The 13,096-nt window shown below is 39.2% G+C and overlaps 2 protein-coding genes across 6 annotated transcripts in view; both read left to right on the top strand.

The window, feature by feature from the left end:
* Positions 1–1,601, top strand: part of LOC110838089 (neuroendocrine convertase 1) — a 156,321-nt gene extending 154,720 nt beyond the window's left edge. For all 5 annotated transcript variants that reach the window (XM_087344856.1, XM_087344857.1, XM_087344858.1 and 2 more), the window contains 2 exons: positions 1,166–1,290; positions 1,454–1,601. In XM_087344856.1, the coding sequence (XP_087200982.1) occupies positions 1,166–1,290; positions 1,454–1,502 (174 nt within the window). In that variant the 3' untranslated portion in view covers positions 1,503–1,601. The remainder of the gene's footprint in view (positions 1–1,165; positions 1,291–1,453) is intronic.
* A 1,878-nt stretch (positions 1,602–3,479) lies between these two features.
* LOC110838090 (uncharacterized) lies at positions 3,480–7,539 on the top strand. Its single transcript, XM_087344860.1, has 2 exons — positions 3,480–4,142; positions 5,477–7,539. Exon 2 carries the CDS (start codon positions 5,490–5,492, stop codon positions 7,467–7,469), a length of 1,980 nt encoding a protein of 659 aa, XP_087200986.1. The 5' UTR covers positions 3,480–4,142; positions 5,477–5,489; the 3' UTR covers positions 7,470–7,539.
* Positions 7,540–13,096: the final 5,557 nt, after the last annotated feature.

Here is a 13,096-nt window from a genome sequence, read left to right as displayed (position 1 = left end):
AGAGTCCACCTGTAAGACCTAGGCGTAGATGGAAAGATAATATTAAAATTAATCTTGGTGAAATACTGTTAGAAGGTGTGTATTGGATTCATCTGAGTCAAGATAGGAACCGGTAGCGAGATTTTGTGAAAAAGGTAATGAACCTGTTGTTTCCGTAAATGTCGGGGAATTTCTTGACTACCTGAGGGTACAATCAGCTTCTGAAAAAGACTCTGCTTCACGCACTGATTTCATAACAGTGAATTGGGTTGACCTAGGTCAGGTTATGACAGCGACGGGCGTTGGGTCACTGTAATGGAAATCCTTAGAACTGCAAAGTCACATTCTTTATTTTCAAACGCTAGGAAACGCTGCGACAAAGTCTTTTGAGTCCAGAAGAATAAATATCAAGGGTAAAATAGCCATCATAAACTCTGTTATACAAACTTTCCTGCAGCAATATGTTATGTTTAGATTAAATTTCCACTTGACGTGAATTCGTTTCGTCCCAGAGGGACTCTAATTAAACTCAATACCACGCATTGCCCTGGGCGGTCTACAAACACGAAGCCCCTGGAGGGCTCTGCCGTCATCAGTGCAGCTGACCTTTTCGGGTTTGAATTTCACAAATGTCTAAAAGCAACTTTTCTCCCGTTTATTCCCTCAGAAATTTAGTATCCTGATACAATAACTTCAATTTCACTTCCCAGCATCTGCAAAGGTTTCCAAATTACTTTAACGATGTAATAACATATTCATATATTATAGAACATCGAGTGGGACTATAGTCATATAATTACTTGTAAGTTGCCCGTTAAGAATGACGGGAAAATCGGAATTAGGAAACACACTTAGTCATTTGATCCCATAAGGTCGAAAATCCCTTAACAGCAAATGATGACCAACCAACATTTTGGCACACTGCCCCAGTTGTTCTCAGGTGTGTGTGAAAAACACGCTTGAAGTATAAAGTGAATGGTCGCCTTCACGCTACGGCCGCTTTAACTGTGATATTCGCTGAAGAGGGGACTGGGTCGTCCTCAGATTCCACCGGTAAAACCCAGGTCATCCGGCCTGCAGCCCACTCACTGCGCTGACTAAGCTATTCTAGCTTCAGTTGTGTGCATCAACACAGAACATGTGTTTTGTGGTTTTCATTGAACGACGTCATATGTCGTCCTTACAGACCGCATACGGTGACCAAGCTGTGTCGACCCTAAACGATGTCCGAGCTTTGAAGGGAAATCGAGAACTTGAATGGAGTGACCTGATGGGCTTCCCTGTGGCTGTACGAAGGATAGAAGCGTTAAGGTAAGGTTAGGTCTCAGTCAAATTGAACGCTAATACCACATTGGAGCACTTCAGTTAATAACCAGTTTACTCTAACCCGTCCATTAAGATGGTGCACTGTTTACTAAAAATTCAGCAAATTCGCCAGGTTTCCTGAAGAATATGTGTTCTTATTTTCTTGCAGAAAATCCCATTTACGAGAATGGCTGGAAGCTCTATTTGGATCTGCATAAACGTCACACGCGGTCCGATAGGACACCAGCAGCTACAAAGACCACGGACAAAAGTTAGGCCTATATTTTAAAATAATAAAAAATTATCGTACTGCGTTACTTTTATTTGCATTCTGGGACGTATCTAAGCACTTTAACTGTTTGAAACCGAAGTTCGTCTAAACAGTCCGTACCGCAAAGAAAACAACGCTTCAACATTACGAAGATCCGCTGGTTAACGCTGTTTAAGTAAATAATCCCTGTTTACACTGATAATCACTTGAAACCAAAAAAAAAAGAAATACAAGATGCAGAATTACTGACAAATAATGTGGGCATAATAGGTACCATTAAGATCTAAAGTGTTAAAACGTAGTGGTAACTATGGATACCAATTTCTTTAACGTTCAATAAATCTGCATTTTATCCACCTTTTTATAGGTTCTGTACAATTCTCGGAATAAACAGTGATTAACATTACTTATCCTTGTAACTCAGCTGAACTGTGAGATGTTACGCGGATGGACATCTTTCTTCGGTGAGAGGCGCCGTAGGACAGTCGGTATGAGAATAAAAGTCCCAGTTTAATATTTAATTTAATAGCGTGACGTCATTGCTTTTGAGCTACGTCTATATTTAAACTCGTACAATCAGAGTTTGGCTGCACTTCAGAATCAATAGCACTCCACTGATGGTAGAATCCAAGCCACTGTATGCTGGTGACTCCATTCCCGTAAAACTTTCAACTACCAGTGAAACAATTTACAGGTTACAATTTAACCCTCTGAAGCCGAAGCACGTCTAAATAACAATTACGAATTCGGTCCGTACCGCAAAGAAAACACGTTTACATTGCAAAGATTAATTTGTTAGTGTTGTTCAGGAAAATAATCGTTGTTTATATAAAAAAATTACATAAATCCGGTAAACACAGTTTAGAGGCAAAATTTTGAGTTACTGAATGTTGAATAAAGTGGTACATATAATTACCATTGGGTGGGTTTTAAAGGGTAAATCTACGGTAAAGCATTCTGAAGATTCATCTATTTAATTTCCAGGTGGTCGTCTTGAACTTCCTCAATCCCTTCATAAATTTAAGATTTATCTAAAAGCGCGTAACAAAGTTTGGCGCTCACGTTGGAAATTGCCCATTACCGGAAGTGTAGGGTAAATTAAAAAACTTTACGAACTTTCTTGGCGGCAGCCATGCGATGTAGAAACCATATCCGTTTGTGTGTTCACGTATGGGCATGCGCAGGATAAGATTGAGTAGATATAAAGTATCAGAGTATGTACGACGATGCAAATTGTATTTCGGAATTTGTCGAAATTTTAACAGCTTCAGATTTATTACAGATTCCATTCATTTATTAAAATGACACTCGATCGCAAAACAAAAATTCTTTTCGCACAAGAAACAGGAAGGGATCCGGTATCTTGCAATACATAAGACGAGAAAGTGGCTTTTATGAGAGTCTTAAGATTAACTCATAATAATGAATTCATGTTCGTCCAGATGTTTGAGCCTGGAAACTAATGAATATATTTTTTTATAAAATTTGGTAAAAACCATATGCTATAAGTCGGTGGAGTTAATTGTGTTGATCAGATAGAATATCAGCTTCTCATGATACTGGTACCTAAATCTTCGAGCCATAATCGACAGTCAAGAGATTACTTTACGTATAAACCGAATTAATAAATAATTTTTTTAAAACTTATGCTAAACATTCAACATAATTCATAGAAATATAATTCTTCTCTGTAATGTCCATTATATTTTCAACAGTATATCTGTCTGAAAAAAATTACCACAAAGGCCAATAAAGTATGCAAATTTGCAAAGAGTGCTTTTGAAAAAAATATATACTCCATTTTCACACTTTCGTCTCCTTATCTTAATATTTCAGATTTTTCACGTAAAACTACAGGAGAGCTCCGAATCAAATATAAATATTGCGCGTAGAATAAATAATACAGAGTGTCCTAAAACGAAGTATCCACAATGCTGAAGTGTATAATACATCCTTTTTTTGGGCACCTGTGCAGCTGTGAAATAATGCCTCAGTAACTACTGAATAACATTAAAGCCTATAGCATTCTACTTTTCCCGGGTCACTTCCGGGCAAGGCAGACATCTTGTGGGGTGCTTGTCAGTGTCCTAAGGTACCTCCAGTGACATCCATTCTGCCGTATCGAGTTAACAATCTGCATGACTTGTGGTTATAATGGCGTCCCGCGGCCAAATCGGTATCGCCGTAATTTGTTACAGATATTTGCTCGTGGCTCACTTCCGAAATGGTTCATTCCGCTTGATCTAGCATCTTCAATATTGCTAAGTGCATTCTAGCGCGTAATACAACACGATCTGGCTGAAGTAATCATTTATTAAAGTCACTCCTTGCCAGTTTCCCCATTTGTCTTAATGAACAAAAAAACTCACATTGAGGACCACCTTGCACTAAGTGCAAAGATGGCTGCCTTATGGGTTGTTGCGATCATCGCCGTGATGATGGAAGCATCAAAAACCTCCGAAACTTCTGTGACCTTTTACCAGACTACGCGGCATAACAACACTGTGATAAAATCAAGGACGATGAGACCGACTGCGTATGTAGCACGCATAGGTGCTGAGAGAATTGCACATCGGAAACCCTGAAGGTAAGAGCCTAACCTAGGCTTAGGTAGGTGGATAATATTAAAATGCATTTTTGAAATAGTATATTGGATTTAGATTGGATTAATCTGATTACTGATGGGCTCTTATAAAGAAGATATTTAACCATTAGATTCCGTAAAATGTCTTACCGAGCGAGCGATTATTAGCTTTTTATTAACTGTTCCTTGTATTTAATTCTTAAAAGACTGATAATTAAACTTCTAACTCAGGTGTGTGTATGTGTGTGCACGTGTGTATACAGACTTACCAAATTATTATACCCCCAATGACATACACTTACGATATGGTATAACTCAGACGAAAATACAGAAATGACCTGTCTATAGACTAATGTTTCCTGCAACAATTTACTGCATTTCCCAGGGGATCAACGATGTTTTATTCAGCAATTTCATGGTACCTTATCTGCATCAACACGAATATAGTAAACTTATCAATAAAAGCGTGGAGTGGATACAAAAAGCCGCTGTTAAGTGATGGGACGTTATATCGGCACCAAGCACATAAAAGTGTAGTTCATATCTAAAACTACGCAGAAGAACAACGTATTCTTACCACTTTTAAAATACTTCAATATTTACAGGTATCAGCAACGAGTATAGAGATGTTGTTCTGGGATGTACCACCTTGTAGTCTAGTCCTAATTAATGAGGCAGTAAGCTCCTCTGAAATGTCAGTCAATATCTACAAAACTACAGGACACTACATCCCAGAACACATCCATCTTCATCATGACTAATTTCGAAATTAATTTTTCATTTCAATTAGCCACTGTATAAGTATGATTATGTCTATCTGATAAGTAGAACAGCGAAGGTAAAGTCCAGCCTCTGTAACATATTCCTAGTCAATTTTGTGTCCCTGCTGTATAAAATCATTTGAATTAGTGGACACGTGTGGCTGATATTTGGTATGCTAAGTCTAGATCTCTCAATTGGCTCTGTAATTTGCTCGTAGACCTGTTGAGTTATCACGTTTGAATAGAGAACTATCATTTCACAAAAAGCAGGCATGCAAAATATTTCTTTCATGTCAAATAAGTCTAAGGATGTTGAAGGCTTTCTTTCCAACAGCTGGAAAACTTTTTATCAAAAAATTATACGCAAGCAATGCTTTCTAAAACCATGATTCAGAAATTATATCATCATTTTTTCCTAATCATGGAAACAAAACACTTCTTAGGAATCTATTTCCTTGCGAACACTGAACAAAACCCACGAAATCCGTAGACATATAGGGTATAATGGGCTTTCGGCTCAGATACAGGAATTTAAAATACTACAGAGATCACTTGTGTTATCGTCTCTTATTTCAGGTGCGAAATCAGGATGAAACTATTTCCAATACTGACAGTAATCGCAAACATCCACATTGTACTGGCAAGCCTCCTTACTTCGGAAGAACGCCAACTTATTTCGTGTCAGATGGCAGTCTTAAATCAACACTTCATTCCAGGGCGACGTCTATTATTCTCACTACCCCAGACTGGACACAACGCTACTCAGCAACGCGCCATCGTACACACCCTAAAGAGCAGTTATGACTCTCACGTGCTGGACTTCATGCTGAAGACAATTCATCACGAGTCACGCTGGCACCTTTGTGTCTCCACGCCTGATGACGAGTCATCATCAGAGCCAACGTCCGAAGTTGAGGGAAAAATTGATTACTACCTAGTGGTCACATCTCCAGAACACACGGACGATGAGATATCTGAGAACGCGCTCCAACAGTTTGGCACTTTCCAGCGTTTAAGATCGTGGAACCAGCGAGCCGATTTCTTTGTAATGGTAACTGGCAAGACACAACAGCCAAAGCTCTTTGCACTTAAACTATTCGACGAACTTTGGAAGAGTGAAAACATCATGAACATCGTTCTCCTAGTGCCTACGTACGACAACGCAACAAATAAAGAAGAGCCAATGGCTTTTGAATTATACACCTGGTTTCCGTATCGTTCAGGACACTGTGCCAACGTACAAGAAGTCACCATACTAGATCGATGGATCATTACTGACAATGGATATTCATTTAAAGACGTGTTGTTATTCCCCCAGAAAATTCCTCTAAACTTACAGGCCTGTCCTCTGAAAGTGTCAGTGGCTGGTAGCGAGCCATACGTTTTTCGTCACGACATTCAAGACGGTAATATCCAGAAATACAGAGGTTTGGAAATCGAGTTCCTTCATATCGTTAGCAAATTTATGAATATGACTCTTGTGTATCTTCCCACACCAGCAGGAAGTAGTGTTAGTCAGCGAACATCGATATTGATGAGTTTAAGCTTTGGAGAGCTCGATGTTGTCCTCGGAGCCTTTCCGATGCATTTGTCTATTTTGGAATTTGCTGACGCAACAACTCCGTACCTTCAAACTGTTTTCCAGTGGTTTGTCCCATGCCCTACGCCCGTTCCCAGAATAGAAACAATTCTTGGAATCTTCACTGTGCCCGTCTGGTTGACGCTGATTCTGGTTCTGATTTTGACAACGGCTACCGTCTGCTTTCTAGGCACTAGAAGCTACGAATCTGCCCTGTACAACTCGATGACTCGTAGCTTTCACGACGTTTGGGCTATCTTCATGGGTGTGGCTGTCGCAAGATTGCCTCGCACTTCCAGACTCAGAATTTTCCTCTTGATTTTCCTTTCGTACTGCTTCGTGATAAACATTATTTTCCAAGCTTTCTTCGTAACCTTCCTCGTGAAGCCCGGATTTCGCCGACAAATTTCAACGTTTGACGATCTCATGAACTCTGGATTAATTTATGCTTTTCAAGAAGGCACAGAAATAGCTCTCAACAGTACCACGTATTATGATCACACGAAACTTAACTTACGTCGTATGAAATGCCTAGACCACGAAAAGTGTTTGGAGCGTCTGATGATATCACAGGACATCACAATGATATCGATTCCATTACAAGCTGAATATCTCGCATTTAAACTTATTCCAATCTACAAAAGATGGATAAATGTTTGCTTTCTTAATGAGGATATACATAAAATGTTTTTTGTCATGTATTTGCAACTAGGGAGTCCTCTGTTGGATAGATTCAATACTATTATTCTACGCACTATTGATGCTGGTCTCGTAGACAGATACTGGACAATGTTGAAATGGGAATACCACCTGAAGAGCAGCGGAAATTCTACATACGACGGCAATGCTGGTGATAATGATCTGTATTTTGCATTTTCGCTCTCACACTTAAAAGTGACTTTCTTCATACTCTTTGTAGGTTACATTCTGAGTTTCATTATCTTTGTAGGAGAACTCTTTTACGCGACTCTTTCCAAACACAGAAAGTGATGCTGATATATGTAAACAATTGTGTGACAATGTTCTACACTAATCCGGTGAATAAACCACTAACTCTGAAGAGTCTGAGGTCATTCTCAGGGGAATATTTTCCATGTTAAGCTTTAAAACACGGTGAGTGATATTTCAGGTCCTCGCGGCAGCGAATATGAAGATGACTGTGTTCTAAGATGTTGCCTCATCTGAGCCTGGTAGTCTACCGACGTTTCAGAGGTTCTTACTTCCTCCATTATCAGGCCATGATTATAGATGCAATAATCATCTCTGGACCGTCGATAAACTTTTTTTCAGACTACACAGCGCAGCATCCCGGAACAAAGTCATATTTAAAATATATTAATAAAAACGTCTTATTTATATGTTAGTAATAACTCTGAATTTGAGGTTCTCACGGTGGTGAAGATGTCAATGTTGTGACGCTGTGTGGACTCTTGAGGGTTGAAGATGGAGACTGTATGTCCCCCCCCCCCCCCGAAATGATGGTATCTACCTAAGAGACCGTACAACGTAAAAGAAAGTCTGCCTTTACGTTCTCAAATCTGCATAGGGCCTGTCGCTCACAGTGTAGCTACTGTACTCGCAAAAAGAAATAAAATATTTTCTTTGAATCATGTAACAAAGAAACAACAGACAAATTCGGTGAACATAAATTAAAAAGTGGATTATACAATATACAAAAGAACGCATGTGTTAATCACAGTTGGCTTGATCCTATTTTCCATGTGTGAAAAGGAGATGCCCTCCTTTTTAAAACTAAATCAATAAATAAATAAATGTGTCAGTCAAACTCTGAACCTCATCTCCCGCGCACAAGATGACGTCACGCCTCGCTGCTAAACCGCGTTCTCAGGAGACCAGAAAGCAGCAGAAGTGAGAACGGGAGGTAAACCGAATAGCCACGCTCCACACCCGATAACAAACGAAATGATCCAAATGTCACTTCGCAAGCAACAAACAAGCGTGTTGTAAAAATTCTGATGAATCTGCTTAACATGGTACAACATGCTCCCTAAACTTCAATACCGTGTTCACAACAGCCCGTCACTGGACAACATCATGTGTAAGTTGAATCTAACGCATTTCTTCATACCCCATTGTACTAATATTAATTTTAATATTATCCTTCTACCTGGTCTCTTCAATTTTTCCGAGGAACAATTTAAAAACATTTCTCATCTCTGCCACGTGTGCTGCATGTTGCATCTTACCTAAGCATCCTTTATTTGAACACCCTAATATCTAATATATTATAAAGATCAGTCCACGGGTGTTCCGAGTAGAGGCCTTTTAAATTTTCCAAGTTAATTCAAAAGTCATTTTTTTCAAACGCATATTTCTCCCGATCTGTAAGAATCTGAGTGACAATACTCATGTCAGTTTGAGGTCACGGACAGGTCAACTTAATGTCAGGGTCACGACAATGTCAGTCCGAGAGTTTCCGGATAGATTTCTTTTATAGGCCTTAAGTATTGAAGCAACAAATGTTGAAAAACGATCAAAAATTTAAACAAAATTTATAGCAACAATATTTATATTTTAATATCAGAACGGAAGATGCATGATGTTCAACAGTAGGGTTCCGAAGGTTTCCTTCGGAAGCCCAAAACTTCAGTTACGAAATAAGGAATTCCCAGAATGTGATTCCATTGTAACTAGCTACACGTATGTAAGTTTATTTTGGTTTCAATTTGTATAATTTAATTCGATAACTACGAGTTAGGCCTCTTCCTGCCTATAATTTCCCTTCAGTCTGCTCGGATTCAGTTGTATGTTTGAGCACAAACCCGCTCGAAGTAAAACAATTCGCCTGTCGTGATATAATACCAATGTCAGTGTGACGCCTGGCATTCGGGTGACATTGATTTCAGGGCCCCCGGACCCAGCCTCAGGGGGGATATAAAGGTAAGTAGAAATGAACAAACTTTCGATCCACAAGGGAAATCAGAACAGAGGTAGACAAGACCCGATGTATGTGTGCTGATAAAGGGATTGGGGGTTAGCGTTGTCACAAAGTTTACACGAAGTTCCTATCAAGTACCTCCCACTTCGTGAACCTGCCTTAGTTACGAGCAACAACTTATTATTATCATTTACCCTCCGAGCTTGTTTGTTAAGCCGTCACTTACTAACATATGATAGCTCATGATTCACTCAAAGTAATGGAATCGATAATCTAAATCTACTCGACATATCAAACCAAGTTTATCTGGGTCATATTCCAAGAACACAAATGCACAATTTAAGTAAAGTTTTGCTACCAGATAATTCTTTAATCATTACGTTTGGATATAATCCATTATGCATCGTCATATGCGTACAATCATCTATTAAAATGATTAAATTACCAAATAACCAATTCCAAGGAAGAAAGTCTCTCTTCAGAAGCCGGTTCCATATTTCATTAAAATAAAAATTTTATAACGAGTTTAATAAATCTGTAAGTCATATTTCTTTATAACTTTCATAACAAATTTAAATTTCATTGCCATGTAAACCTGAGGCTATAGGCGATCAATACAAAAAACTAATTAACTCTTTGAAACATGAATTTCACCTACGTAATATTTAAGAATTAAGTTCGTATAACTAAGTCCCTGGTAGAAGAACCCGCAGGTTCAACACCAAAGCCCTCCACCGGCCACGATCCTGAGTCAACTCTATCCATTTGCCATCCCCACAGCCCACCTCGCTAAGATCCATCTTGATGTTATCCTACCGTCTCTTTCTTGGTCTGCCCAGTGGTCGTTTTCCAGAAGGATTCCCCACCAAAATCCTGTATGCACCCCTTGCCCCCCTCTGTGCGTGCTATATGTCCATCAGTCCATTGGAGCCTCCTAGATTTCACTATCCTCAGAATTCTAGGTGACCCGTACAATTCACGAAGTTCCTCGTTATGCATTATTCTAAATTCCTAATATATGTCAACCCTCCTGGGTCAAAATGTCCTCCTCTGCACCCTATTTGCAATATCAAAGGAAATATAACGCGTTTCCAATAGAAGGAACAAATGGTTAAGTCTGCTTAGAGATATAAGTCGCTGTTTATTCTTAGAATCAAATGAAAGCCAGAAACATTCTCTATGGGCAAATGCAAAGTTAATGGAAGTTAAAAGAGCTCGTACGCAGGCCCACGGTCACCTCCGCGCTCTTGTGTGAGTTCGAAGACTTTTCATGAAGCTCTCAAATACAAAACGTAATTGGAATGTGTTAAATGGTTTCGAAGGTGGAAGCCCAGTGTCAGGCGGGCATAATCCTTTGCATTATTCATTTTATGTCCTTCGAAAGAACATATAAACGTCAACACACAAAACTTTGCGTCAGAGTTCGTTTTGCATTGTGCTATATAAAATCAATATCAACAGTACAGATAGGCGTACAGTTTGTATACTATAAAGCTACAAATACAGGGAAATTTTATAATAGCTACGTAGAAGGTCGTGTTTATTGTTAACTTTCCTACAAATGTCACAACTGCGTTGCACGTGATTATAATATTGATAAAAACTATTCTGATGTGAAATAAAAACACGTCTAAGACAGAGTTGGGTTTCTCGAAATCCCGAATTAACGTTTACCGAACATTACTTTTCATACTTTTATCTACGAGCGAAACATAATTTATAACTAAAGACACGTAAAATTATGATAGTATATACATATTTACTATTACCTTAATCATAACTAGCTTAAGTGCTAAATAATCAGATGTTCATAAAGCAGAACAAGATCATCCACATTAATCAACCAGAACTTGAGAGTTATAATGGTTAAGTTCCGGGATGACAGATTTCAATTTTAAATCAAGCATGGACATTTTGTTCTATTAAGACGGTTGTCTACTGGATTGTTGCGTCCTGTAATTTTATCGTCCTGATGATGGAGGCAGCAAGGACCTCTGAAACGTTTGTAAACTTCCACCAGACTACAGGGCGCTACAACCCGGAAGACAGCCATCTTCATACTCGCCGCCGTGAGAATCTCAGATCTCACTCTGTTTTATTAAAATTGTAAGTTATTAAGTTTATTAATAGCCATTAAATTGTCTACGCTGAAGCAATGTACGATTATAAAGACTGGAAATGATTGATTTTTAATGTCTTCTACTCGAAGGCCCTTTTAAATAAAATAAAAGCTTGGCGTATTATTATGTCAAAATCCTTTTTCGGTGTCATTTCAGCAGAGATCGACACTGAATTTCCACACTGAAACGCTAACTTGTTATCTTGCTTCTACCTACGTAGTTTGTTAAAGAAGATTTAAGGTCCCAGCAGGCGAAAAGTTTCAGAAAGAAACTGAAACCAAACACAAATTCGTTATAAATTTTCAGCTGCGTTCACTGCCGCCTGGATTCTTAGACATCTCTTCCGGCACATCAGGGAAACACGTCAGCCTACAACCCGGGCGCGTGCAAAACTGGTTAATCGCGCATTACATACGCCTACAGAGACAGTAGAGAGATAGGGAAATTACAAATAGACTCTGACATGTTAATGATTTACCACGTGACTCACAAAAAGCATAATTAACAACACTAATAAGATACTGACAGTTTCTACCGAATAAATAGCACGCCCCACACACACACACACACAGAGATGAGAGTATTATAGCATCTCCTTCAATAACTGACACGAGAAGGAAAATTTGATAGAAATAAAAGAATGTTGAGCCCTCGACATAATTCACGTTAGTGTTACAAAGGGCCAAGCCTTCTTTTTATTAATACCAGTAAACTGTGACTTATTCTTACACCACATTTTTCGCACACTTATAAATACAATTGAGATACTTCAGAGCCGATGCAAATATTAAGAGAGATGAAATAACAGGATGGAAAAAATGACATAAAATATAGCTTCATAATTCGTCCATTTTTACCAATTATTATTAGCGTTATTAAATCACCTAGAATGAGATGGGTGTGGCATACAGCACGCATGCGGAAGATGGGGAATTTATCCAAAATTACGGAAATAAACCCTGAAAGATCACATTAAGAAATACAAATAAATATTTATTTATTTGTCATTTATTAACTATAGATGTCAGTATATTTGCCTACATAAAGTCGAATGATGGAATAGTCATTGAAAAATGAATTATAGAGGTATGAAAGGAAGTGGTCGTGGCCAAATTGAAGGCGCTATCCCGAGAGTTCGATGGACTTCCTGACAAAGACTGAAAAATCGTCTGTTATGATCGCCGGTCTCCGGGCCGAAATTTAAACCCGGGGACCCCCCCCCCCCCTTAACACGAAGCAGAGCGCAAAGCGTTCAACTATGACGTTCAGAATCATGTTCCGTAACAATCCGTGCTCTCGCCTATTGTGTTACGCAACGCACGTAACAGGATGATTAATGTGCCCATATACCTCACGCAGTGCGTTGATAAATACATGAGGAACACGCAGAAGCCAGTTGGTACTGCGTTGGGATTGATCTCAGGTAACAGCCGACCAGAACACGTAAAGAACGGGGTCCGATGTCTCTCCATGCCGTAGGCATGGCTCGGGTTTATCGACCAAGAGAAAGGCGCATGAGCGGGTAGAGGTTCAAAACAGCTCGCTCTAGAAGGGACCCTCTGTAAACGAGTCAGCAGGTAGCCAGCCTGTAGAAACGT

Source organism: Zootermopsis nevadensis, unplaced genomic scaffold (assembly GCF_977971745.1).
Source record: "Zootermopsis nevadensis isolate Lab colony 2312 unplaced genomic scaffold, Znev_1.0 Znev_ptg000008l, whole genome shotgun sequence".
NCBI lineage: Eukaryota > Metazoa > Arthropoda > Insecta > Blattodea > Termopsidae > Zootermopsis > Zootermopsis nevadensis.
The sequence above is the reverse complement of the archived record's forward strand: the minus strand, read 5'-3'. Positions and strand labels throughout refer to the sequence as shown.